General features: G+C 44.6%; 9 protein-coding genes across 9 annotated transcripts; 4 read left to right on the plus strand and 5 right to left on the minus strand.

Moving 5' to 3' along the window:
* Nucleotides 1-4,030: 4,030 nt before the first annotated feature.
* N7498_006386 (major facilitator superfamily domain-containing protein) lies at nucleotides 4,031-5,358 on the minus strand (the record flags this gene model as incomplete). Its single annotated transcript, XM_058453448.1, has 4 exons — nucleotides 4,031-4,113; nucleotides 4,169-4,262; nucleotides 4,320-5,192; nucleotides 5,257-5,358. 4 exons carry the CDS (start codon nucleotides 5,356-5,358, stop codon nucleotides 4,031-4,033), a joined length of 1,152 nt encoding a protein of 383 aa, XP_058307639.1.
* A 2,854-nt stretch (nucleotides 5,359-8,212) lies between these two features.
* N7498_006387 (uncharacterized protein) lies at nucleotides 8,213-8,691 on the plus strand (the record flags this gene model as incomplete). Its single annotated transcript, XM_058453449.1, has 2 exons — nucleotides 8,213-8,333; nucleotides 8,462-8,691. 2 exons carry the CDS (start codon nucleotides 8,213-8,215, stop codon nucleotides 8,689-8,691), a joined length of 351 nt encoding a protein of 116 aa, XP_058307640.1.
* A 1,332-nt stretch (nucleotides 8,692-10,023) lies between these two features.
* Nucleotides 10,024-11,035, minus strand: cyt19 (uncharacterized protein; the record flags this gene model as incomplete). The annotated part of the gene is made up of 4 exons (XM_058453450.1): nucleotides 10,024-10,217; nucleotides 10,277-10,619; nucleotides 10,673-10,777; nucleotides 10,829-11,035. The coding sequence occupies 4 exons, from the start codon at nucleotides 11,033-11,035 to the stop codon at nucleotides 10,024-10,026; spliced, it is 849 nt and encodes a 282-aa protein (XP_058307641.1).
* Nucleotides 11,036-11,674: 639 nt separating this feature from the next.
* Nucleotides 11,675-13,026, minus strand: N7498_006389 (arsenic resistance protein; the record flags this gene model as incomplete). The annotated part of the gene is made up of 4 exons (XM_058453451.1): nucleotides 11,675-12,331; nucleotides 12,390-12,476; nucleotides 12,531-12,673; nucleotides 12,726-13,026. 4 exons carry the CDS (start codon nucleotides 13,024-13,026, stop codon nucleotides 11,675-11,677), a joined length of 1,188 nt encoding a protein of 395 aa, XP_058307642.1.
* An 850-nt stretch (nucleotides 13,027-13,876) lies between these two features.
* On the plus strand, nucleotides 13,877-14,293 carry N7498_006390 (arsenate reductase ArsC; the record flags this gene model as incomplete). The annotated part of the gene is made up of 1 exon (XM_058453452.1): nucleotides 13,877-14,293. One exon carries the CDS (start codon nucleotides 13,877-13,879, stop codon nucleotides 14,291-14,293), a length of 417 nt encoding a protein of 138 aa, XP_058307643.1.
* A 1,345-nt stretch (nucleotides 14,294-15,638) lies between these two features.
* On the minus strand, nucleotides 15,639-15,932 carry N7498_006391 (uncharacterized protein; the record flags this gene model as incomplete). The annotated part of the gene is made up of 2 exons (XM_058453453.1): nucleotides 15,639-15,828; nucleotides 15,856-15,932. 2 exons carry the CDS (start codon nucleotides 15,930-15,932, stop codon nucleotides 15,639-15,641), a joined length of 267 nt encoding a protein of 88 aa, XP_058307644.1.
* A 368-nt stretch (nucleotides 15,933-16,300) lies between these two features.
* On the plus strand, nucleotides 16,301-17,322 carry N7498_006392 (uncharacterized protein; the record flags this gene model as incomplete). Its single annotated transcript, XM_058453454.1, has 2 exons — nucleotides 16,301-16,852; nucleotides 16,927-17,322. 2 exons carry the CDS (start codon nucleotides 16,301-16,303, stop codon nucleotides 17,320-17,322), a joined length of 948 nt encoding a protein of 315 aa, XP_058307645.1.
* A 1,778-nt stretch (nucleotides 17,323-19,100) lies between these two features.
* On the plus strand, nucleotides 19,101-19,307 carry N7498_006393 (uncharacterized protein; the record flags this gene model as incomplete). The annotated part of the gene is made up of 1 exon (XM_058453455.1): nucleotides 19,101-19,307. One exon carries the CDS (start codon nucleotides 19,101-19,103, stop codon nucleotides 19,305-19,307), a length of 207 nt encoding a protein of 68 aa, XP_058307646.1.
* Nucleotides 19,308-21,311: 2,004 nt separating this feature from the next.
* On the minus strand, nucleotides 21,312-24,387 carry N7498_006394 (uncharacterized protein; the record flags this gene model as incomplete). The annotated part of the gene is made up of 2 exons (XM_058453456.1): nucleotides 21,312-21,448; nucleotides 24,141-24,387. The coding sequence occupies 2 exons, from the start codon at nucleotides 24,385-24,387 to the stop codon at nucleotides 21,312-21,314; spliced, it is 384 nt and encodes a 127-aa protein (XP_058307647.1).
* Nucleotides 24,388-26,225: the final 1,838 nt, after the last annotated feature.

Below are 26,225 nucleotides of genomic sequence, written 5' to 3' on the forward strand. Positions count from 1 at the left end.
CATCTCTATCTAAAGGATATACTTCTTCCCGCTATATAGCCTAATACGCTTAAGGGTTTCAGGAATCAGGATAGGTACTACTAGCTATATGAAAGTCACACTAGGAGTAGAGGTTGATGTTTCGTGTCCGTCTAGGTTAAACGGCCCATTAGATATAAGGAAGGAGAGTGCATCTATAGGGTTATCTTCAAAGATAGATAAGGGATAGTTATCGGAGAATTAGGATACGTAGCTCTATAATATATTAATAAATAATATAAAAGAGAAGATAGGTAGTAGGGCTTAAGAGTTATAGGAAAGATATATAATTCTCTTTTTATCTAGATAAAGAAATAATAAGGGGTACTAATATTAAAGAAAGTGATAGATAAATAATTTAAGATAGAACAAACTAAATTATAGACCGTGATTGGCTAATAAGATCTACCCCACTATAATCCCTATAGTCTTAGACCGTAAGGACCGCTAGGAGACTGTAAAGACCGTATAAGGACCGCAAAGACCGTTAGAACTTATTAGAACCTATAAGCAACCTAGTCCACACTAACTAGTTTCTTTTCTAATGGCTATCAGAAATCTAGTAGGAGTATCAACAGTTTCTAGGCCATAGCTTCTAATAGCTATTAGAAAAACTAGTAGGGATATCACTAGTTTCTATATTATAGATAGCCTTAATTCTAACAGCTATCAGAAATATAGTAGGGATAGTAGTAGATATAACACTTATAAACGTATATATCCTCCTACTATATAAATATATATCTTCGCATTCTCATAAGTAAATTCTAAAATACTTACCATAACGATCCGAAATTCAAACTTCATTAGTAATTAACTTAATACGAAGCTTCAAGAAAAGAAATACGAGGTGATTTCACCTATTTTGTTAATTAGTAGACCTGATTTATTATTAATATTCGCGTATATACTAAAACAGTGTTTAATAACAGTAAAAAAAGCAGCTGAATAATCGGTTTATACGGCCAGAAAAGGAAGGTCTTAGCATAATTATGAATTTGCGGGGGACCGCACGGGGGACCGTGGTGCGGTCCTGGCTACTTTGAAAAAAGACCAAAGACCGCATGGTCCGGTCCCAGTCCTAACTTTTAGGACCGGACCCGGTCCTTGCCGAGGTCTAGTCGCCTCTATGCTTTGAGCTCCCTTTCTAGTGATAAATACCTCTAGGTTGATTGTTTAGAATCGGAGCGAGAAGCAATCACGTTTTCTTTAGCCTCCTCTAACTTAGTGTTCATCTTAAAAAGACTAGACTTATGCCTTTCCTGAAGATAACTAAGCCGCTATTCAAATTTCTCTATTATCCCTTAGACTAAGCAATTGAGCCTTTCCTCCTCCGCTTTTGACTTCTATAGCTCTATATACGACTCCATTAACTTTGCTTAAGAGTTTGAACTTTCCTCCAGGATATCTTCGACTTAACTAATCATTTTTGCGTAAGGCGCCATCTTATTAATAGCTATACGGAGTTTCTTCTATTGTTCTAGGAAGTAGGTAAGCTTCTAAGGACTTATATCTAACATTTGGATTTTGGATAGAAAATGAAAGGCTAGAGGAAATACATTATCTAAGATAGAATAGTAAGCTAAGACTATTTATTTTCGAGCCAGAACTATATAATATGCCACTCTATTGAATGTTCACCCTAGGAGTTCGCCGACCCGCTTACTCGCCTTATGAGTCATAAAACCTCTCGCGTTGGGGAGTCCCAATTTTAGCCTATATTTGCTTGCCTATACAGCTAGAGTTATTGCCACAGATGCACGAGGCACTTTATACCAGCGGAGGGTTGCTCCCATCCAATATATCTAAGCGCTAATCCGTTGGCGAGTAGGGGTAAATTTACTAAACCATAGTTCAGCAAGACAATCAATCCTACTTTAAAACGTACCCTTACGAGTTTGCCTCATCAATAAATTCTGGTGCTTATTGTGATAGATAGGGTTGTGGGATAAGGCGGCTCAGTGCCGAGCTAAGTTAGCATAGGAATTTTTCGTAACACACATTACTTACTGATTAGTTCTTAGGGATAGACAGCAGTCCGAGTAGCAGATTTCCTAAGTTGATAGTAAGATATGCGCCCGTGATGTGCATAGACTATATGCGCTCTCTAACTAGAACGGGCTATCCTAATACGAGTCGCTAGTCGGTCTGCGGAAGATTATCGTCGAGCGCCCCCACCCACGAATAGCGCCTTGGTACGGGTAAAGCGGCTTCTCTAAATATCTTAGTTGGCTGATGCCATGCGGCGGCTACATTCGTTGTGCCTACTCTTCCTTGCGCACGGGCATTATGCGGTGCAAGCTTGGGAACTACATCTTGGTCCACGATGATTGGCTTGATGGACCCACATGTGGTCGGGTCTACTGGTCCACTGCGCCAGGCAAGGCCCACTCTCAGACTGTGGCTGGATTCTATTGGCTCACACCGCCTGAGGTGGTGCCGCAGTGGCCTGATAAACATGCCAGGTAAGACCGTTGTGGTTTACGCGGATTGGCTCACTGGGCCCTCATATGGTGGGGCCTATTATCACAGGGCGGATCATCCATTGTTTAAGCGAAATTCTCCTCGGTTTCAGTTAATTTGAACGATTTTACGCGTAATTCGACGCGGTTATCGATTCCATGGAGCCGGTCATAGAGCGTTGATTTCGGTACATTGTATATAAGCGCTGCTTGACGAACTGATAACTTTCCCTACTTTTTGACAGCCTGGATAGCAAGCAAGATACGTCCTTCTTGTTGCGTCAAATTTTGACGATTTTGAGATCGAATTGGGGGCATGGTGGTTGATTGAAGAAAGATGGTCTAATTAATTGACGCGTTTTGGTTGGGGTGTCCGGGCCGACCGGGTGTCCGACTCGCTTGTGAAATACGTTATAACCACAAAGTCTGAGATTCCTTCCGTCTTCAGGCGACATATCCGGTCGGTCACTGGACCCTATTTGAAAGCTTCGTATTCCCCCTCGCTCTACAATGTCTCGGATGAAACTCAAAACTAAGGTAAACGATGTGTGCAGTTCGAGTCAGCACCGGCGAATCTGACTTGTTTTTCTAGGCTGAGGACCTTGCTAGAGTGCGTAACAACCAACGAAATTGCCGGGCGCGCCAGAAGGAGCGTATTCGCAATTTGGAACAGAAAGTGCAAAATTACGAGACTGTGCAAAAATCTCGGCTTGATGACATGCAGAAAAAGATAGAGCTACTCTCGGTTGAAAATCAGCTCTTAAAATACTTTGTGGAATCTATGTCGGCGATGAACTCGGAGTTTAAATCACCTCCCCCGCCATGAGGCTCGCAGAGCGAGAACAGGATCAGAACTTGGCTTCGATCTTCTTCTGTCTTCAGACTACACCTTCGCATCCAAATTAATGCCTAGCGTCAGTTCATTCCTTTATACGCCTTCTTTATGTTTGGAATTTCTTCTTATCGAATATAGGAAATGAGCGAAGTACAGGGCTCTAAGTCTGTGACTATGAACGATAATCCATTGCGAGGAGACAGCATAGCGACATCAGATAGCTGCCCATATGAGAATCTCCTGTTTGATGACCAGTTCTTATTCACGTCGCTACCCACAAGTATTGCACAATTTTCCGAAACGCTATATTTTCCAGAAAAGGAGTTGGAGGCTGACAACTATTCAAGCTTGAATGGTTCCGAGCTGCCTGCCCTGGGATGTCCCGCAATGAACTGCAATTCTGGCACCTCGGATCTCACCTCTCAGCTCACCGTCTCTTGTTCGGAGGCTTGTGAGCTGTTGATAGGCTATGTGCGAAAGAAGCCGGACTTACTGAGCCTCCATTTCAGACTCCAAGGTGGGTATCGAAACAGTCTTACTCGGGGAGAAGGATGTCGGGTTGATTATCAGTTGTTGTTTACTGTTCTTTCAGATGCGTCATAATGTAATGCAAAGGAGCTGATCTAAGAAAAAAAGGATGTCCCTAGCAATAAATACTTATTCAAGGTTTTCGATGTAACCAAAGTAGTAATAAAAACACACTAGCACAAATGTATCAGATACCACAGAAAGCTTGGACATATAGATATGGTTTTTGGGATCCGGAACGACGCAAGTTGAGAGCTATCACTTCACCAACTGTTATGTTATATCAGCTTAGGGGTGCTCGAAAAGCGGCATTTGGAAAGCTCACATGTTGTCGGAAGCACAATAAAGGTCCAAGATAAAGATAGGGTCGATTGAAGCTGCTCTAGGCCAGCAATCTCAACACATAAAGGCCCAATGGTCTGTTCATTCGGAATGTCAGAGGCACATGTGTATTAACATGGATTATATAAACTTACAACCCAGAATGATCCAAATATAGCCCCACTAACGAAAGCAAAAAGGACGAGGACTCCATATGATGTTGCGGGAAGCCAGATGGCAAAACAACTAATGCCGCAAGCACAAGTCAAAAGGCCAGCAACTTCAATACGGCCGAACCGATCGCTTATAATGCCGATTAGTGGCCTGCCAACCGCGGTTCCCAAATTCAATATTGCGTTGACAGTCGTAGCCTGAGTATCCGAAAGTCCCATAGAGTGCGCATAATCTGGAAGAGAAAATAGCAGAGCAATATAGCCAAACATGCTAATGAATGCCCACAATAGCAAAAGAAGTACGTCTGTACGGCGCAGAAGTTTAATGTCAAATCCACGTCCCGACGGTTGTATAGCGTTGTTGCGGTCTCGAATCAATAAGGTGGCAATCAATAGGATAGAACAGCTTAGAATGGCTGTCAATCGTAGAGCCCAAGCATAAGATATATTTTGCATCACTGTACCATCCACGAGCGAAAACATCAAACCGCCAATTCCCGATCCGGCCGCACTGATGCCATTGGCAAGGCTCCTTTTCTTATCAAACCACTGGGAAATTATGGCAATACTTGGGATGTAGACAAAACCAACCCCGAAGCCGACTAAAACCCCCTGTGATAGATAAAGCTGCCAGATCCTTGTTGCAAAGGATGCAGTGATATATCCTGTTGCCAGAAAACCCAATCCAAGCAGCATGGGTAACTTGGTGCTGTACTTTCGTGCGATGATTGTAACGACGGGGGCCGACAACATCGCCATAGAGAAGTTGAACCCACCAATCAGAGCAAAATCAATAGGTTTTGCCTCTGGGAAATTGGTATCCGAAAGGTAATGAGAAAGGTACACGCCGTATGACTGTTGAAGAGCGTAAGCTGAGTTGCCGCAGACAAGGCTTCATATTTTGAGGCAAACAACGCACCGCGACCGCGCCCCAAGTGAAGCAGTTGATGGAAAAGCATGAAGCCACACATACCCAACCATATCCACCGTCCGGTGGTGGTGAGATTTCAGAAGGTGACATTGATTCCAAATGGTGTCGCAAAGAAAGGACATCTGTACAGAAGTGGTTGAGTCTAAGGCTTTCCTCAATTTTGGTTTTAGCATAAGTTCTAACTAAGCCTGTACAGTATCTGTTGGGGATATTGAGACTGTCTGATATTTCACAAAAATTGATTATCTTAATTTCATATTAATCTCTAACCACGTGCGCAATAGTCTGCGATCTTTGGCCCGGTTGGGAAAATGGTATGTCACTGTTTCTTGGCATGTCGCTATCTCCCGCACGCTTCTCCACTTCCACATAGCGAGCATGGACCAGTCAAAAACAGGTTGGTGCAAAAAAATTTGATTCCAATGAAGTTTGCAAGTTTATGTTCAGTAATGGAAAGATTGCCCTACGTTGACCGTTCTTGAAGTATGCACTCAGCGGCAACCCGTGATAGGATCGCGAAGAATTATTGTAGGTTATGTTCTGGTCACGGTATACTTGTGTGACTATCTATTGCTCTAAACTGGAATACTGGTGCCCCGGGGCTGACAACACGGGTTGATCTGTAAACACAGATTGCACATTACCAGGGTTAATTAGACCTGGATTATATTCTATAATTATTCTTTTATCATTCGAAGATTAGGTTCTCACTAAAAGAATTGAATAAACTGGACGTCTTTTTTTGGCTCTATTCTCGCCGAGATATTCTCTGCTTATTCTGAACTTGGAACTGGTTCCGATGACGCCCAAACCAGGCGCCATGACTTGGCACTTCTCATCTTCAGTGTTACTATGATCTTAGGGGCTGTGGTAACGCAGTTCTGGATTCCATCCATCCAGCGGGGCAACGCGGGGAAAAAATTCCGGGGTGGTAAAACCGAGACTCTGGAGACTCTAGTTTTGGGCAGACTCGGCGCAAGAAGTGGATATGTGCTTCGAAAGGGGGAGACTAGGCTTTAGTATGGTAATGCATAATTGCCGTTTTCTTATGGGGTTATTGATTGACCTGATGATAGTAGCGCCAAATTCTAAGTAAGGAAAACCTTCGCTTGAAAAAGCAGACTATAAGTGCGCTACTTCCTAAGGCATGAATTATATAGCCTCGGAGTAATATCTTGGGCAGGATAATGCATATTGACCTTGGTCAAGACTTACAACCCTTAGTTAATAACTAGTTACGTTAGTTACAAACCGTTGCTTATTAAACAGAGAATGTGAAATTTTGTTACAAATTAAGGCATACAGGCTACAAAAGTCTTATATGTCACGGCCGCAAGATAATTGGTTATCTCAAACATTCCCCAACTTAACATCTTCTCGGATAGAAAAGATATTATTAATATGGCGATCCAGTCGATCCTAACTATTGTGTTAGTTTAAAGCCTCTCTGCCCGTCAACCTTTTCTGGCGTGTCGCAATAGAGTCAGGAGTGTTTCATTTATAATCCAAGACGTCAAAGTCGATTTGCCCAGCAAAGGTCTCAACGTCCACCAAAAGACCGGGCTTTTTTCACGTTTTAACACCCGCAGGTTCCCATTTATGACATTAACCTGCAAACGACGCTCGATGATCCATCTGTCATTCCTCATCTGGCCTGATCAGTGAGCTACTACTTGGATCCCCGTTCAGCTATTCACACAACAATCCGAATGCGTTTTGAATATCTTTGGCCTTACCACACCACGATCTTGTAAGCGATTGTTCTGCAGCTACTAATGCCATTACTGCGATGACACCCTCTGCGTAGTGCCCGTTACTTCTTATATGCTCGCTCTCCTCTATGCCTGTCCTCATCGCAGAATACAACAAGTGCAAACACCAAGGCGACCTCTACTCGCCGAGTGTTATATTTGAAACTAAGGGCTATGCAGTCCTGGCGACTATGGTCTTTCAAACCTGAGGTCAAAGTGTTGCCTGCGAACTACGAATCGGCTGAGCCCTATGATTTAGTAGTGCTCATCTCAAGCATGATTATGGAATTGATTCAGTTCAACGAGCAGATGCCGCCACACCATGGTCAGCGGATTAGATTTCACTCTTGTTCCCCACCCGAAGTTTCTGTGCACGATTACCTTCAGCGGCTGACTACATATGCTCAACTATCGCCGTCGATTCTTCTCAGCATGGTCTATTACCTTGATCGGCTCTGCATATTATATCCTGCTTTCACTGTTTCCAGTCTGTCGATCCATCGATTCCTAGTTGTTAGTGCGACAGTCGCCAGCAAAGCCCTGAGTGATAGCTTTTGGACCAACAAGACATATGCTCGAATAGGGGGAATCAGCACGACCGAGTTGGCAATGTTAGAGCTTGACTTTTTGTTCAAGTTAGAATGGAAAATTGTTCCAGAGCCAGAGGTGCTAGTTGACTACTACCAGCATCTCGTCGCTAGGTGTGAGGGCTTCAAGATCGATGATTCCAACCCCAGCTCACCAGCTCACGTATAGGTAATCTCGATAGGCTAGACAAAGTCTATTCCTAAGAGCGCTGTCTTTAAATGAGGTTTCAAGTGGTGGGCCGCGGCTACATTAGAATACCAATATTAATAGAAAAGTGCGCTACGTCTATTTGGACAAAGTATTTCGCCTCTTGCTAGAAGAGAAAAAAGTTCTTGACAAGTACAGACGGTAGTGTGTCACCAGCGAATGATGATTGGATGCGGGTCTGCGGAGGATGACGATTAATGCGGAATGGTCGTAGATTATGTTATCAAACCCTTGCGTACTGTTCTCCCGTGCTGGAGGCAGCTTGAAATTCACATACTCGCCACCCGGATCGATTCGAGAAGCGACAATTTTCTTCAGTCTTATCTATAGTCGTACGTACCTACGGAGGATATTGTTCCCTAATCCTGACGTACATAAAGAGAAGGAACACTGGAAATATGAAAGAGCGTCTCCCGACCGCGTCGGCTCGAATCCGCGAAAACCAGCGGCGTTCTCGCGCACGACGCAAGGAGTACACCCAGCACCTTGAGGAACAGCTACGGTCATTCCAAAGACTTGGTGTAGCTGCGTCGCAAGAAGTTCAACAGGCAGGGAGAAAAGTTGCGAAAGAGAATGCCCTTCTTCGATCACTGCTGATACTTCTCGGCGTCTCAAAAGAAGAAATTGAAAAATACCTAAAACAGCAGGCAACCTATATTCCATCGACAACTTCCTCACAACCAACAACTTCCTCACAACCAACAACTTCCTCACAACCAACAACTTCCTCACAACCAACAACTTCCTCACAACCAACAACTTCCTCACAACCAACAACTTCCTCACAACCAACAACTTCCTCACAACCAACAACTTCCTCACAACCAACAACTTCCTCACAACCAACAACTTTACACTCGACGGTGGTACCAAATGATCCTCTTATGAATTGTCGCCATACACGCACAGCTCCTAAGCTAGAGTTAAATAGCTCGCAACCTGAGCTTGATACTGCCAGGACTCAATGTCCTCCATCAAGATCAGGCACAAGAGGATATATCGGTCTCAATATGCAAGACCCGAGTGTAGGGCGACCAGTAACACTCAGTCCTGACGCACACGAAACCGTGTCCGAAGCGCAAGATCTTGGCGGCGCCCGGGATATAGGGCAACTCACATCTTGCGAGGATGCTGCCAGAATTATAGCAAGCCTGCGAGACAATCCAGATATCCATGATCTGCGATTCGAACTTGGATGTGACTCCGAATCCAATTGCATGGTGAAGAATATGTCAATCTTCGATGTACTCGATAAGTGACACAAATACGCAAGTAGAGACTCAAAATTATTGGACTTGGATTTTTATACACAAGTAGCTGACAAATTGCCCCCATCACATCACCGCGTGCGTACCTATGCAACTTGAGATGAAGATGGCACCCTGTGTGAAGTAAATCCAAATGAGTTTGTATTCCAATTTGCTCGATGTTCAAGTCGATCAAGTATTTCCCATGAGTGGAGTAGCAGAAAATATCAAGGCCAACAACGTCCTCCATTCTTCCAGTAGCTACCGTGTCTCTCGTTCATACTGGCCTGCAAGAAGTTGACTTAACACTGCCCTGTATATGCTGTCCATCTTCAACGTATAGCTAGGCTAGTCAGCATCTATAGCTCTCAGACGATTTTTCGGATTATTCATTTTGTCACTGATGAACCTGAACAGCGTAGTGGCAGAAATAAACAAAGGCACTGCTCTCTTGGCTAGTTTCTTTATCATCATATCCCCCGGCCAGTCTGATGAAAGTCAGCGTTCCTGCCTTATTTAAAGGAACTTCCGCACAAAGAATAGCTTAATGTCACACTCTACCACGGGCTTCGACGTATGTCGAGACCAGGAAATACTTCCGGATCATGTTAAACTAGCTGAGGTATTATAAATTATTCTAACTTGAATGATTGGACGTAATGCGGCCCTATCGTTCTTTCTCATCCACAATTATAACATAAGAAAGTCCATATTGAACCCGATGCAAAGCAGAGTGATAACCTATGTAGCATGAATATCAAAATCCTCAACTCACTTAGCTGAAAGTTACCTAGTTCCCAGCGCTACACCAGCTATATTGAACAGTGCTATCCTCATGAGACCTGAAGTCTTGTGTGTGCTGGGATTCGATTCACGGAATGTTCAGTCATGGGTGTCGGGCTTGACGGCAAAGATTTTGAATGAGCCTTTTAAATACGGAATTTATCAGTTGTGCGTCGATACTAGGTTCTTGTGAAGGTCAACTCACCAGTCCAGATGTTGAGATCAACCTCCGGCAGATTGTTTATCTCCCCGCTAATACCGTTGTTCATCGTATCACAGGATGGGCCCGTAGGACCCGGCTCATTGGCTTCCTCCTGCTTCCACATTTCCTTGTAAATATTGAGATCGGCATTAGCGTCCAAAATCACTGCATCTATAAGCTATGTCAGTAAGAAACGAATGAGGAAGACCCCAAAAATACAGTATGATTACCTTGGAACCCTGCTTCATTTAGATATCTTTCGTAATCGGCAACCTGGCTAGCACCAGCTATACAGCCAACATATAAGGAGAGATCCTTCTTGATCCCCATCGGAAGCTCTCGTTTTGCCAGGATGTCGCTGATGGCAACCCTACCTCCCGGCTTCAGTAGACGGAACATTTCCTGAAAGACCAAAGGCTTTTCAACTTCCGGCACTAGGTTCACCACACAATTACTGATGATGCAATCAGCGGTGGACGATGGTAACGGTATAGAAGTAATGAACGCTTCTATGAACGATGCATTGTTGGCACCGGCGTTCCTTGCGTTCCGACGTGATAATTCCAGCATGTCCTGCTAGCTTTAAGCAAGAAGTAAATCAGATGGGAAGGAAGTGATCCGCATACCTTGGTCATATCAATACCAATGGCTTTTCCTTCCCCTCCAACCTTCTTTGCCGCTAGCAAAACGTCAATGCCTCCGCCACTACCCAAATCAATCACAACCTCGCCCTATATGGATATCAAAATCAGCGCCAAGGAGCGACCGGTGACAGTACTTACCAGACCTATGTTTGCCGTCGCTAATGGATTCCCACAGCTGACACCTAAATTCGCGTTTCCTGGAATAGAACGCAGATCCTCTAGATCATACCCAAACGCCCTTGCGACTTTACGTTCATGGTCTCCCGGTTTATGAGCGTCGTCCGTCTGCCTCGCAACTCCAGCGTAGCGGTTTTGCACACATCGATAGGTATCTTCTGAATTCATTCTGACGAACTTTCTGTTTCAGCACGGCGAAAAAAGACTCGTCTGCCGGTTAAGTGAAGATGGTATAAATGATTTTTTTCAGAGTCGTAATGGGGAGAGACCAAGCCTAAATATATACTACAAGAGTTATCAGGAGCCTATTTAGCGACGTCATCTCTAACTCGTTATGGGGCCAGGCGGCACATAGTTTCCTCTGATTGGGCGATCGAAACTTTCTGGTATGTCACTAGCATGCACCGGAATGTCTCTGCCAAGCCTATTTGTCATGGATATATCTAAGCCCCCACCCATAACCCACAATTTTAAGGGAACAGACGTGCGGTTGGTATTTACAGGGATGGTGCTTGATTTATCATTCGCAAGGACAAACAGAAGAACCACTGGGGTTCTCCAAGATTATCGAGATTAAGAACCACTCCTTATCTCCCTTACTATCGTATAGCTTAAATGAAGTTTTGTTCATGCAATAATGGCTAATATTGATTCCTAATGTATTACCGATAGTATACGCATGCCCCGAGGCTCTAGCCTCTTCAATATTAATCCGTGAACGCCACCAAGGTAGTCACCAATAACAAACGAAAGGAGAGGGCCCCGAGAGCCAATTAAGCCGAGAACGGGAAATTCTCCTCTTCTCATTTAATCCTTCCAGCCAACTCGTTTGGCTATAAATTTGACAACATAGACGAGGCCAAGCAGTACCGGGACCTCAATCAACGGCCCCACAGTAGAGGCAAGCGCTTGATTGCTGTTGGCACCAAACGTTGCGACAGCGACAGCGATCGCAAGCTCGAAATTATTGCTGGCAGCGGTGAAACTCTGAGTGGCGGCCAGCTTGTAACCAAACCCGAGCTTGTAGGTCACTAGAAGGGTGACGAAGAAGACAATGATGAAATAAACAATAAGCGGAGCAGCTACTCGGACCACCGATACAATTTGATGCACCACCTGCCGGCCCTGGGATGCGAATAACACGAGAATCGTGAAGAGGAGCCCCAGAAGTGACCACGGGCTAGCCCACTTCAGGAAAACCTGGTCGTACCAACGTGGGCTGGTGATCTTTCGAAGGGTAATGCGCGTGATAATTGCAGCACCAAGAGGGATACCAAGGAAAACAGCCACGCTTTTGGCAGCAGTGGAGTAAGACAGTGTAACTTGGCTTCCAGAGTGACCGATGACCTTAATGAAGAAAATGGCTAAGGGGGCGTAAAGCACCATTTGCAGCAGTGAGTTAACCGCAACAAGAATAGCGCAGTATTCACTGTCGCCACCAGCGAGACCGGTCCATATGAGAACCTATTAGCAATGATAAATTAGTCCAGTTCGGGCATACTATAGGGAAATGGTAATGTACCATAGCAATGCATCTGGCCAATCCAACTAAAATCAAACCTTCCCGAAGTTCCGGTTCGTCTGGTAGGAATGCCCATGCCAGTGCGAGCTAAGGAAGTCTAACGTTAGCAAGTTCCACCTTGATGAGTCGAGAAATACTCACCATTAAGAAAGGCGCAATAATCCAATTAACAAAGATACTAAATGCAATCTGGATCCAGATACCACGCTCTCGGAAGACGTGGTGTAAAGATTCGTATCGCACTTTGCAAAGTATGGGATACATCATGACCAAGAGACCAATAGCTGGTATCGTTTAGTTCGAGACTGTATTGTTGTAGATTTCTTGAGTACATACCGATCGGAATAGACACGCCGACGAATTTTCCCTTCTGAAGGGCAGGTCCCGTATTCTCCACAAAATTTCCCAGTATGATTCCGATTGCCATGGCTAGAAAGATCCATAGAGCCAAAAAACGATCTAACCAGCCAAGCCCTTTGAAGGCTGATTGCTTGACCGTGGACTCCTCGGTTTCGTTTGTACTTTGTTTTTCAACATCCTTGGTCTTGGAATTTGTTGACTGATTATCCAACGTTGTGTTGTGAGGTTGCGGTTCGGCCTGCACGGGCAGATTTGCCTGAGGAATTCCGCTAGCCATGGCTAGGATCAGCAGATTCAATGCATAAAATGCTTCACCTGCGAACGTCCTTTGTCGGATAAAGAAAATATTGAGAAATTCAATAGTAAGGGTGGTTAGAGTGGCATCAACTGAGCGGAGTAGTCTCTTAAATATGCAGAACCTGGAGATCGTCTTGAAAGAGAGAATTTACCCTAGTCCTGATACAGTAAGACTGATGATTCGTGATAGCCAATCACACCGGGCGCATGACAGTCTGCCAGAGTCGACCAATCATAATCAAGGAGTGACATAGCGGCAATGCTCTAGGCTTGTGATTTGTCAGTGATAAAAAACGCTGCGCTCTCTTCAAAAACCCTTAACCAATGATAGTGTCCGAGTGACATACGGATTGCTATGCAGAGGTAAGCACTGACCATGGTAGTTTCCATTGACTGTTCTTCTGTGGCTCATAATACAATCGTTTCACCAGCTGCTAACGCAAGCTTTTCAGTAATGGACGCCTGATAAATTGATCAGACGGTAGTTTTGACTACGGCAATGTATGCTCAGTCTGAATGCGGTTTCGGCATGTACAACGACTACGGCTCACAAAAAGACCCTCGTCGAACGCTATTGACTTGTGGGACAACGCCGCTGCACGAAAGAATGTTCTAGATCAACGAGTTACTAATTCTTCTCCTTTTCCAGCTAACACGTGGTATATATTCCAAGAATAGTCAGCGTACAAATATTGGGGCATCGCCATCTCCATTTTTCTTCCATTCCTAATATACCTTGAAGACACCAAATATTCACATCCACCAATCCTCATATTCAACTAGCTACTCGCCAGGACTACTCCACCCATTACTAGAGAGGCATGCCCATCATGGCTATTAAGCCAAGTGTCTTATTTGTCTGCGTTCATAACGCCGGACGCTCCCAAATGGCTGCCGGTTTCCTTTGTAATCTTGCAGGTGACACCATTGAAGTTCGCTCCGCCGGATCGGCCCCTGCCGAGTCTATCAATCCTGCCGTCGTCGAGGCCATGCGTGAAGAAGGAATCGACCTCAGCAACCAAAACCCCAAGATCCTAACTGCGGATGCAGTGCAAGCCAGCGATGTTGTGATTACTATGGGATGTGGGGATGTTTGCCCATTCTTCCCTGGCAAGCGCTATCTCGACTGGCAACTTGATGACCCCGCCGGGCAAGGCTTAGACGCTGTGAGAGCTATTCGTCACGAAATCCGTCAACGTGTTGAGAAACTTATCACTGAGCTCCGGTCTCAAAATTCGACTATTTGAGCGTCCTATATTTAAGCCCCGAGTCCGTTAATGAGGTGGCAGTCTTCAGCATGTGTCGACGATAATGAAAGGTTGCATAGCTGCCATTTCCAACGTTCTGCACTACTTATGACTTAAGATCTCGCAGCTTTGATATCACTTTTAGTGCGTCAGCTTTTGTCTCGCAATATGGATTGGAATCATGGAATATTTGTGTTACTGATGTTCTGAAATTTGGATTGTATGAGAGCATGGATGCAGAAACATATCCGTAAAGTCAAAGTAAAGATAGGACCCCTCAGTACAGGGCGTCAGTCCTATTTACCTCTTCACACAGTCTCTTCATAGATTGCTTTATAACAGTATAGATGAGAAAGATGATATGTGGTGTAAATGCCAGTAACCATTTACAACCGGTATCCGATCTTGGTATTCTGAACGGGATGTGACAATGTGGAATGTTGGAACAAGGGAGCCCAATTGTAATAAAAACGCTGAAAAAGTACAGAGACATCCTGGATGCGCGACCAGATCCAAAAAACGCTCGAAACCTCAGCAGCCAAAGCGCAAGTGGTTGGCTGCCGAACCTTTATTTGCCGTTACAAGGAAAGGAAAATAGCTTCTGGAATATGTGCGCCGGATGATTGCAGGATAGATTGTCAGGCTTGAGAATTGTGAGTAATAGAAATAGTTCCAAGATATGCCGACCGGAAAATTTCTAGATATATACCTATTATTTGCCCAGAATGTCGAAAATCGACATATTCTTCACACACAAGTTGATTCCGAGCTGCATCCGAGTTCAGATCGAACGTCAAGAAGTCTGAACGATCTGTATATTTTCGATAATTCTTGCTGCAGTTACGCATGACGTGAAATGACCTCTATCCTGAAGACTAGCAAACTGATGTGATTGAGGGGTATTTCCGCTGTGCGGGATTGACCTTGGCTGCTTGATTTGCATCAAATTGCTGCGGGAGTATATATATGCGGGTCTCCTTAACTGACTTTGGCATTGAATTTTTAGCCCGTAGGTCGAAGCTGACGTGGCGGTGGTCCGAATCCCAATAAGACAGGGTTGCCAGTGAATGGTGGTAATGTCTAGGAGATTGGTGTGGGGCAGTCGGCGAGTGCAGCTTTGCTGATGCTAAAGACGCCACTGCGTGTATTAATTTGGAGTAGAGCTTGTTGGGTATCTTCGCCATTTTAAGTATTCTTCAATTAATGTTTCGGTGACACCATGGAGCGTTAGCAGGGAGTAGATCATTCTCTTTTGCGACGTTTCTTCCCGCTTTTTGAATATCCTGTGTCACCGCTAGGCCAATCCTTAGAATGACCGTAATCGTTGCTCAAGGTTGTTGAGAGGTCAGGTAATGTTCTCTGTTGCCAAGATCAGTGCTTGCCTCTTGTTCTTCTTGCTTTCCTTCTTCTCTTCTCTCCATAACCACAATACAATTGCTTTCTGTTCGCTTTGTTTTCCCTGCCCACCAATAATGGTGTGCTTCTGTCTATTTTCTTCGCCTCGTGCGAGTCTCCTTTGATCCTTCTCTAGCGTTCTGCGCTAATAAAGGTTATGGACGTACTCCTTGCGCCGCGTGCGAGAACGCCGTTGGTTTTCGCGAGTTCGAGCTGCTGCTGATGTCGCATGACCCTTCTTCATGTTTCGGGGCTTTTGAACTCCATTTTTGTGCTAGGGAATGGTAATACACCACTGCGAGGGTACGAGTTGGGAAGGTTCAGTTGGATTCTTTTGGTCCAAAGGGATGGCCGAGGTAACGGACTCGGCGGAAATCCATATTAGTTAGTCATCGTTCTTACTAATCAGCACCAAAATGCTCAGCCAATAACATGATCCTGCGTAGCGTAACAAAATATTCTGCGAGCCCCGGAAGACCCACTGGCTACATTGCTATATCCTGTCCAATCATTATTCGCCGGTGACATACTGCCTCCATGCAATTTGCACAAGAATGAATTTTCTGGCTGATGGTTTTGATCTCGTTTACCTTCGCCACCTATCGAAAACGTATGCTTTATCATTCTATGCAAAGATTCCTCCGTTCATCTAGGTCGGCAATTTCTTGGGGACCCTTTCTACTGCGACCGATATATTCAAAAAGGATGCATTCCGCTAGCCCTCAGCAAGTGATTTCAGATGCCCGCCAAACCGATGCCTTTTATGGATCTTTAGCAATCCGTCCGAGTGAAGACGACCCGGATATCCGCCAGAAGTACCGGCCATTCATTCTTGGCGGCAATGCGACTGAGGACTGGGTCAACAACTTAGAACTGGCCACAGCTCTAGACATGGCCGAGCATAACCTGAGGATTACAAATAAGAGGCTGAGAGTTATAGTACTTTATGGAAGCCTTCGGAAAAGGTCATATTCACGGCTCGTCGCATTTGAAGCCTCCCGCATCCTGTTCCGACTCGGCTGTGATGTGCGCGTTTTTGATCCGGAAGGTCTGCCAATCAAGAATGATAGCGATACAAGCCACTCAAAAGTACTGGAACTCCGAGAGCTCAGCCATTGGAGTGATGGTCATGTCTGGGTCTCGCCTGAACAGCACGGCAATCTGGTGAGTTGCCTCTCTATGACGATTATTCTAACACTAGGCACAATAATTACTTACTTGGTTTTTCACAATTCTAGACCGCTGTTTTCAAAAACCAGATTGATTGGATTCCTTTGACTACTGGAAGTGTTCGTCCCACCCAGGGCCGAACACTAGCCATTGCCCAGGTTTGCGGTGGATCCCAATCATTCAATGCCGTCAACTCTCTGCGGATCCTTGGTCGGTGGATGCGCATGTTTACTATCCCGAATCAATCCTCGATCCCCAGAGCATATACACAATTTCCGGATGAAGGTCAACCGGAAGATCTGCGACTCATGCCTAGTGGCAACCGAGATCGTCTGGTAGATTGCATGGAGGAATTTATCAAATACACGATTCTGATGCGCCCTCATATCGGGCTTTTTGGTGATCGCTTTAGCGAACGGGAAGATAAGAGGTTAAAGGAGGCGAAGACGAATGCCGCTATATGAGGCTAGATATGTTTTTTAATGCACGTTGTATCGTAAATTGGAAAATGATATAGGATGCTTTCTACGTAAAATTACCTCTGTCCTTCATTAATAGTCGATCACTTCTGCCTGCCTCATTCGTAAAGCTTCATCAACATCCAATTTGGGTTGAAGCTCATCGTTCAACTGTCTTTCATATCCTTCCCGATCGTCATCGTTTCAGGGCAAGACGCGCGCGTTGCGCGCATCGGCCCTGAAACGAACGTAGTGAGAGAAAGGGAACTAATCAACGTGCTTGTGCGTGCGCGTCCGCAAACCCAAGCAGCTTATCTACGTTGGAACTCTACTGCCACGCACGCTGCTCATTCGCCCTTGTATTGCCTTTTTGAGCCTAGCTGCTCTTTACGGTCTAACAGGGATTACTGGGGAACGGCTAAAATTAGACTAGCGTGTTTCAGGCTAGGGTTCGGGATTGAAAGTCTAAGAGTGTAGAGGTAAATCTGATTTCGAATACTACTGTAGAATCTGCCCCCAGTGAGCTCGCACTGGGCAGCAGTCCTAGCCAGGCTGCTGGGACAATGGATTCATACCTTCTCGTGGTGTCCGGTGTTAATCCTCGTTGGGGAGACCAAATTGAATCCACCGTGGTTGTGCGGTCCGGTCCGGCCCGGTGCGGGAAGCGACCGCACAACCACACCGAAATCAGTGGACAACGGGATACGAAAACCATCCGACTTCTTTTTACCCGACTCGCACTCGGGCCTAAAAGCTGGTCTTGCATAACCAGTGGAAGTGGTGTCGCCCTAGAAAGAAGACAGGACACCCCTGAGCTTGCATACGGTCTGGGATCGCATCGTGGGAGATGCGGCGAGGCGGCAGTGAACCGGTGACATAGGCAGTCAAGCTAATATCGGACAGACCTCGTTCAAGGCCCAGGAGACCTCGTTAAGACTCGAACTCGTTAAGGCTCGAAGATACCACCTCGGAAAACCTCGTTAAGGCCTAACTACGGGTAACCTTTAATGCGGTTCCTCTTCTTGACACGGACACCACCGAGACACGGGCATCCTCCTGGGAGATACACGGGCATTCTGGAAGGTATTAGTATTTGGCTGGTGGCAAACGATGGACCTCGTTAAGGCGTTGCCACGGGCAAACCATCGATCCTGCTCAGACATCGGGGAACAAGCTTGGTTAGTGGAGAGTGGCCGAGAGGACGGATGCGCGTGTCGGTGCACAAAGAGCCAGGACTCAACTACCTCACTCGCACTGAGGGCCTGAAACCGGTCTTGATCGGTTGAAGCGGTGTCGTCCTAGTTGAACAGCCCGTGATGTGTGCTTAAGGAGCAAACTGAGAGACACCCAGGGTGAGAGGCTTTGTCCACCTCAAAAGTCTAGAAGCCTTGTTTATTGGGTGAAAAACTGGGGTAGTGGTCTATGCAAGTAGGCCTGCCGAAGCTACTTAATGTCTCTTGGCTCGAGGGCGAAGACGGTCCAGGCCGTATTGGACTTCGCCGAGGCGTCACAGCGGTTTCGCAGCCGTGCGCCATAAGGGCAGCCTAACAATGGGAGCGGCAATGGGCCACGATAGGCCGTGACGAGGCTCTAAGTTTCTGTCAGGAAGTGGATCACCCTACATGTACATAGCCAGAGATATATAGTTGTCGTATCCTGCATATCGTTCGCGAGGGGTCAGGGTAAATGATTCCACACACACATACTGTAGAATCTAAATTTACATTCACATCTGCTACGGCTTTACCCAGGGAATCGAAGCAATATTTTCCCGACCGTCCGAAATGGCGGATCCTCTGAGCATCGCTGCCTCCGTGATTGCTGTTACTATATCTGCCATTCAGTCAACGCAGTCGCTCTGCGAAACTGTCAAACGCTTCAAAGATCGCGATAGAGCTCTACACGGGCTTCAAAACGAGCTCGAGGATCTTGCCCTGATTCTGGGCTCATTGGCAGAAGTAACCAGTGCTGAGACGTCAAGCTCCGAGTAATTTTATCGAGCACCAACGCAGCTGTCTAACTGAACCAGAGGCCCAGTCAAAGTCTTATGAAGATTAAATGCGTGTCCATGAAGGTGTATGGGTTCGGAGAACTTCTCATCGCAAATATTGTATGTGATTATCGTGCTTGAAGTGAGGTTTCCCAAATGTTTCCGCTTAATATGTTTTGTCACATCCGCGTGTGAGTGGAATTTTTGAATTCGTTTCGTAACGTCTAGGCCTTGTTGACCTAAACAAATAAAGCAGAAAAGAGGACGATGGTCATTCATAATGGATCGAAGCGCAGACTCAAATGGCGTTTTCGGTTGAGAGAGCACTGCTTCGCCCCCGCTCTCTAAACATTTATCGTCAACAACCTCAGTCTCGACCACTCTATTCTCACTCCGTTTATTTCGTGGCAAGCGATAAGTGTCTCCCTCTTCGAACTGACAATAAGTAGCCACTGCATCGATTGCTTCTGTTCTCCGAGCTATCTCCTCTTCTAACGTTGTCCGAGGCAAAGTTAAGAGACTCTTGATAAGTCGTTGCTGCGGAATCGGAACTTTAGTGGAGCATTCTAGCGGTTTCTTGCTCGAATTAGCTGGCTCAATCCTGGAAAGCTAGCGCTTTATCTCTAGCATTGGCTGCTCTCTATCGTATTTACTTTGTATCTGCAAAAGAAGGGTGTCCTGCGCACGCTTCTTGGCGCCGACTAACTCCTGGTTTAGTTTTCTGTATATCTTATATATGGGCGTTCCTTTATTCCGTGATAAAGGGCGCCCTAGGGATCGAGCGATGTTATCACGCTAACGTATCACGGCTGTAATCTCTAGGAGCTGGTTTATAGATATAGATTGCTCGGTCGTTAACTCTTGTGGACGGTCTAGATTAATAGTCTAGCTTATCTAGCAAGCCGTACGTATAATATCCTCTTCTGGATCGAGGCCACGGATGATTGCTAGTAGATTTTTGGAGATCCTTCTACTAAGATAGAACTTTAAGAAAGTGCGAGTATCGGCATAATGCATCACCAAATTTCGTAAAGAATCACTGATAGAGGCTAGAGTATAGTTAGCCCTTTAAATCCTTCAATTAAACGAAATACTCACCACTACTATCTAACGCCGACCCCGCCCTATATCGCAAGCTATATGGGCGTGTGACCTATTTAATGCTTGTAATAACACCTATTCGTTTTACTTATGGCTCTATAGTTGAATAAGGAAGAGCATTGCAAGGGGAGATACCGATTCTATTCAAACTTCGTTCGGATATCCGGAATACCGATATATTATCTATTATTGGGTTAAGTTGTAGTCGTAGCTTATTACATTGGTCACGAATTCGAAGTCGAGGAAGTTGGTTTGTAGATATAAATACTTCTTCCCTATCTACACGATTAAATGCTCGATCTACAAAAAGAAGACCTAATAGGAAGATATGCGGACTTAGGACTAAGGAAGGATTAAAAATGATCTTGGGTAGAATATATATATTCCTAGCAAAGTGTCAGGATGAAGAGAAGGACTTAGATATTAAATGACTTACGCGTCTTTAGCCCCTAGCCACTCCTTGGTGAATTCGAAGGTGAACTCGATAATAATACGGTGCGGACCGCCTTGTGGGTCACGTAAAAGACTGACTTAGATGTGACAATATCGTAGATCGAGTATGGCTTAAGGACGATTCGTTGTGAGACCTACGAGCTGTAAAAATAGCCTAAGTTCAATACGGTGGCGACTATAGCCAAACTTCTTCTTTGTTGTGCTTACGGTGGTCTTAACCACCTTTGCTAAGTCCTCTATATCTATAGGAGGCTTTTCTCGCCCTTTAATTAATAGTTTATACTTCTTTGCCAATCGTCGAATCACCTAAATTCGAGTTAGGTCAGCCTTCAAAAAAGCCTATATAGCTGAGTGGTAGTAGAAAGGCCTTTTATACCCGACGCATCCTCCGGTTTATCTGATTCCCGATCTTGTTAGTAGTGGACCTTTTATACACGAGCCGAGAGACCTTCTAGAATATATCTAAGGAGCTTTTGCACTTAATTCCTGGAAGCCTTCGCCTATTCTTGCCCCGTCGTAGATTAAGAGTCCATTTAAGGAAGTTATATAGAATTGGGATCGATATACGACGATATTCGTTGTTTAGGTCTTTTCGAATGAAGCAGTAGAACCTTGGTTGTATATTTATCAGCTTAGGTGTGTCTTAGGTAAGGAGAATCATACCAAATTCGACTTAACGTATTTCACTACCGAGTGGGCCACACCACCGAGTGGGCCACCCAACCACTTTTTCGCGTCCACACGCGTCCTTCTATTTTCTACCAACCACCATGCCACCAAATCGCTCGCAAACAGGCCGAAAGTCTATCGAACAGGAGGGCCGCCTTTTATTAGCTATATAAGCTATTAAAAACAAAGAAATCGGCTCTATACGCGACGCAGCAAACCGATTCTAAGTCCCTCGTTCTACCCTCCAGCGCCAACTACGCGGTACTACAAATCGCGTTGAATCTCGCGCCAATGGCTATAAATTGACCCAAATCGAAGAGGATTCGCTTAAGCAGTGGATATTATCTATAGATACGCGTGGAGCAGCTCCAAGGCCCTCTACAGTGCGCGAAATGGCGAATCTCCTACTTCTTAAGCGAGGCTCGACCTCTATCCAAACCGTCGGCGAAAACTGGGTTACAAAATTTGTAAACCGACATCCTGACCTTAAATCACGCTTTTCACGACGATACGACTATCAGCGAGCAAAACAAGAGGATCTAAAGGTTATTCAGGGGTGGTTTGACACTGTTCAGCGGATAATTTCTGAGCACGGTATCCTACCAGCGGATATTTATAATTTTGACGAGACAGGCTTCGCGATGGGCCTTACTGCGACCGCGAAAGTCATTACTCGCGCGGAATACTACGGTCGGAGATCGGTTTTACAGCTAGGGAATCGAGAGTAGGTAACTACAATCGAGTCAATTAGCGCTGCTGGGTGGGCGCTCCCGCCAACGATTATCTTTAAGGGCAAACTACACAATCTAGCTTGGGCTAATGACCTTCCGAGAGATTGGCGCTTTGAAGTTAGTCAAAATGGATAGACGATAGACGAGATTAGCCTTCGATGGCTTCAAAAGCTATTTATTCCGTCAACGAATAGCCGTACGCAAGGAAGATATCGACTTCTAGTACTCGATGGCCACGGTAGTCATTTAACACCGCAGTTCGACCAAATTTGCGCAGAAACTGATATAATCCTAATCTGTATGCCGCCACATTCCTCGCATCTCTTATAGCCGCTTGATATTGGGTGTTTTGCGGTTTTAAAGCGATCCTACGGTCGGCTTATTGAGAACCAAATGCGGCTCGGTATCAACCATATCGATAAATTTGATTTCCTTACAGCATACCCACAAGCGCGCGTGGATACGTTTAAGACCGATACGATTAAAAATAGCTTCGCAGCAGCTAGTTTAATGCCATTCAACCTAGAACGAGTGCTTTCAAAGCTCAATATTCAGCTTTAGACGCCTACGCCGCCCAGAAGCCGCCCAAGCAGTCGATCAAGCATATTTAGTCCTAAAACACCCAAAACCGTCGCTGAAACACTTCGACAAGCTTCGTCAATTAAAAGACTACTACGTCAGCGCTTACATAGCCCTGGAAGCCCTACTGAACAGGCGCTCGACCAACTTACAAAAGCGTGTCAATATGCTATGAATAGCGCTATTATCTTAGCACAAGAAAATAGTGATTTACGCGCAGCGAACGAGAAAAAAAGACAAAAGCGCTCTCGTCCTAATAGGTATATACCTGCGCTAGCAGGCCTATCAGTCCAGGAAGCCCAGGACCTTACGCAAGCCCCTGAGCCTCCGATACAGCCTTCGGCATCGTCTCCAGCAGCACCCAGCCAGCCTATTCAGCAGGCGGTAGCCCCAGCGCGACGGCGTCAATACACCTGTTCTATATGCGGTGAGAAAGGGCATAAGTCCCCTACATGCCCAGTTAGGTAGAATAATTAATATAAAGGCGTTTTGGTTGAAAAAACTAGATGTAAACTAAAAGTAGGTGGTTGGGTGGCCCACTCGGTGGTGTGGCCCACTCGGTAGTGAAATACGTTACTGAGTCCACTTTTCCTTAATTCGGTCGAGGAGGGCTGTAGTACCTTTGCCTAGACTTCCGCATAACCCAACTCAACCCGGACCCAACCCGGACCCAACCCAGCCTGGGTTGGGTTTTGGGTCGAGTTCTTCAACCCAGGTTGGGTATTGGGTCGAAGGTCCGACCCAGCGTTGGGTCCGGGGCCCCAACTTGGGTTATAAACAGTGCAAACATAAATTATGCAAAAATACAAATGTTCTAGAGGCGTTTTCACCTACCTAAAGATGGTAATATTAGTATATAATATATAATATATAAAGAGAATAATATAATATTAGTATATATAAGCTTTAAAATAGAGAAATCGTAAAAAGTTTAATCTCCTTAAAAATACGTGGGTTATAGAAAAAGTGGTGCATCTCCACTCTATAAAATATATATATCTTTAAGATCACCAAAAAAAACCTCCACTTTCCTAAATTAGTATTAATATTATAATAATTATATAATATATAGCTATAAATACCTATTTTATATAATATAATAGGCTAAAATCAATATAGAAAGATAGTATAAGTGGTATTAGATAATACTGGTGCATAATTTATAATCAATTTATACTAGTTTTTATGTAAAAATTGGGTCGAATTAGGTTATGTTGGGGCCCCAACTTAACCCAGCGTTGGGTCCGGGTTGGGTTTTGGGTCGAGACCTTCGACCCAAGTTGGGTTATGCGGAAGTCTACCTTTGCCGTAATCCTCCTGAGTGTACACCGTCTCGTCAAAGTTTTGGAGTTGTTGGATGTAGTACTCGGGCGAGTGCTTATTGTCGGCGAAGAGTAGAGCTGCATCGTTGATGTCCCCTGGTTGCTCTGCGTTATCCTCGAATTCCGTCAGATCAGTGTCGGATTGATTGTCCACGACGCTTTCTTGATCAGACAACTCGCTCTCGCTGGATGAAGGACTATGGGCCTTCCGAGCGCGACGAGCCATGATGCGATAGATGCGGAAACAAGGCAGGATCTATGAGACGAAGGTTCCGAGATCGCTTTAGAAGATAAGGAGGATTTCAAAGCGAAGGCTGCGGAAGACACTTATAGCAGAAGGTCTGGAGATTGAAGAGAGGTGATACAGGTGATACTGGAACAAGAGCCTGAGAGGCGGGAGACGCTGCTATTTAAAGGGCACGGTTTTCGGGTGAGCCATTTTCGGCGCCCTCATGGAACGGGATCTGAAGGCTTGGGGGAGTTTGAGGGTCAAGTAAACTAATGAGATGTGGGTCCAGACTCTTAGAGCAGACCACTGCGGTGCGAACCACACGACTCGGCCGTGCACTGGGGCCGCAGTGTTGGTGCGTGCCCGGAGTGGTCGTGTGGGTGGCAGTAACTTTGGCAGATGAGCTGCCAAAAACGGCGTCACTTGCGGCCAGAAATGGCAGTGTTTCTGCCGTCATCTAGTTTATAGTAGTATTTTAATAGACTCCTAATAAGTTAACACTATTATTTTATAGCTACTCCCTAAGAGTTACTATTAGACTGCGGCAAGAACCGCAAAGACCATGGTTAACCAAGACCAAGACCGCAAATTTAGGGGTTTAGTCTTAAGTTCAAGACCGCAAACCGCTTGTGGTTAGTGTTGGTCTTTAACTTAAAACTATATTGCGGTCTTGGTTAACTAGCGGTTTTATAAATATTATAAAACGCTAAGCATCGTGACTTTCTAGAGTACGCAATCTTTATACAGTTTTTCTTTGGTATTAAGTTAGTAAACGTTTCCTGCCTAATTTTAAGAATTCAGTATAACTATAAATCATTTATTTAATATCTATAGAGTATCAATCTTAAATCCTTTTGGTATTTTTGGCTTCTTTCGTATTCTCCTATTTCGCTATATACTACTTTCCCTAACTAGAATCTCTTAAAGATATTAGTCATTATCTTTATTATTATCCTAGGAATGTAGGCCTATGCGCTGTGGCCTTTTGTATCTTACCTATTCACTATAGATAGCTAGTTATTTAGATAATAGCTTATTTACTAACTTATCTTCCTCGTTATCACTAATTAGATCAAGAAGAGGGAGGGCTAGTATAGAACCTCTTTCCTAGTCTATAATAGTAGCCTCTCTAGCTAAAATAAGCTCTTTTGTGAAGTCTATCTCCCTTTACTTAATCTCAAACTTTAACGCATATATATAGAGTATTAGCTACCTAATTATGTTAGGCTTAAGTTTCCCTTATCGATAATAATAGATATTATAAGCATAATTAAAGAGACGTTCAACACCTACACCACTTATAGGAATAGAGAGAATATTATAGGTAAGTGTTATAAGTACTAGAAACTTATGCTAATACTCTTTCCAGAAAGTTCTAAGGTGTAGTTATATAAGCCCTATTTAATTAGCATCGCTTATTTAAAACCGAAGTAATATAAATTAATAAATATACCTTTTATAAGATAGCGTACGAGCTTATCGTTATCATCCACAATTTTATTAGGTTATATAGATATCTATAAGTCGACGAGCATCTTAATTAAATTATCTACGCTAAGTGGGTCTATTAACCCCTTAGATATGATAGGCCTATTACTTTCTAAAAGTCGTTGCTTATAGCGCTAGAATTCCTTCTCTAAATAGTCACGATATCGCTAAACGTAGTCAATATCGCTACGCTAATCCTAAGTAGTGAAGAAGCGGAGCTTCTTTAATAGAGTAAGGATAGTTGTAATCGCGTAAATATCACTATAAGCCTTATCGTTGGTTATAGTATAGTACTCCGAGAGATTTTTCCTTATAGCTTAGAGAGCCTAGAGTATAGTCTACTTTAG

Source organism: Penicillium cinerascens (assembly GCF_028974065.1).
Source record: "Penicillium cinerascens strain IBT 15544 chromosome Unknown contig_6_segment0_segment0, whole genome shotgun sequence".
NCBI classification, from domain to species: domain Eukaryota; kingdom Fungi; phylum Ascomycota; class Eurotiomycetes; order Eurotiales; family Aspergillaceae; genus Penicillium; species Penicillium cinerascens.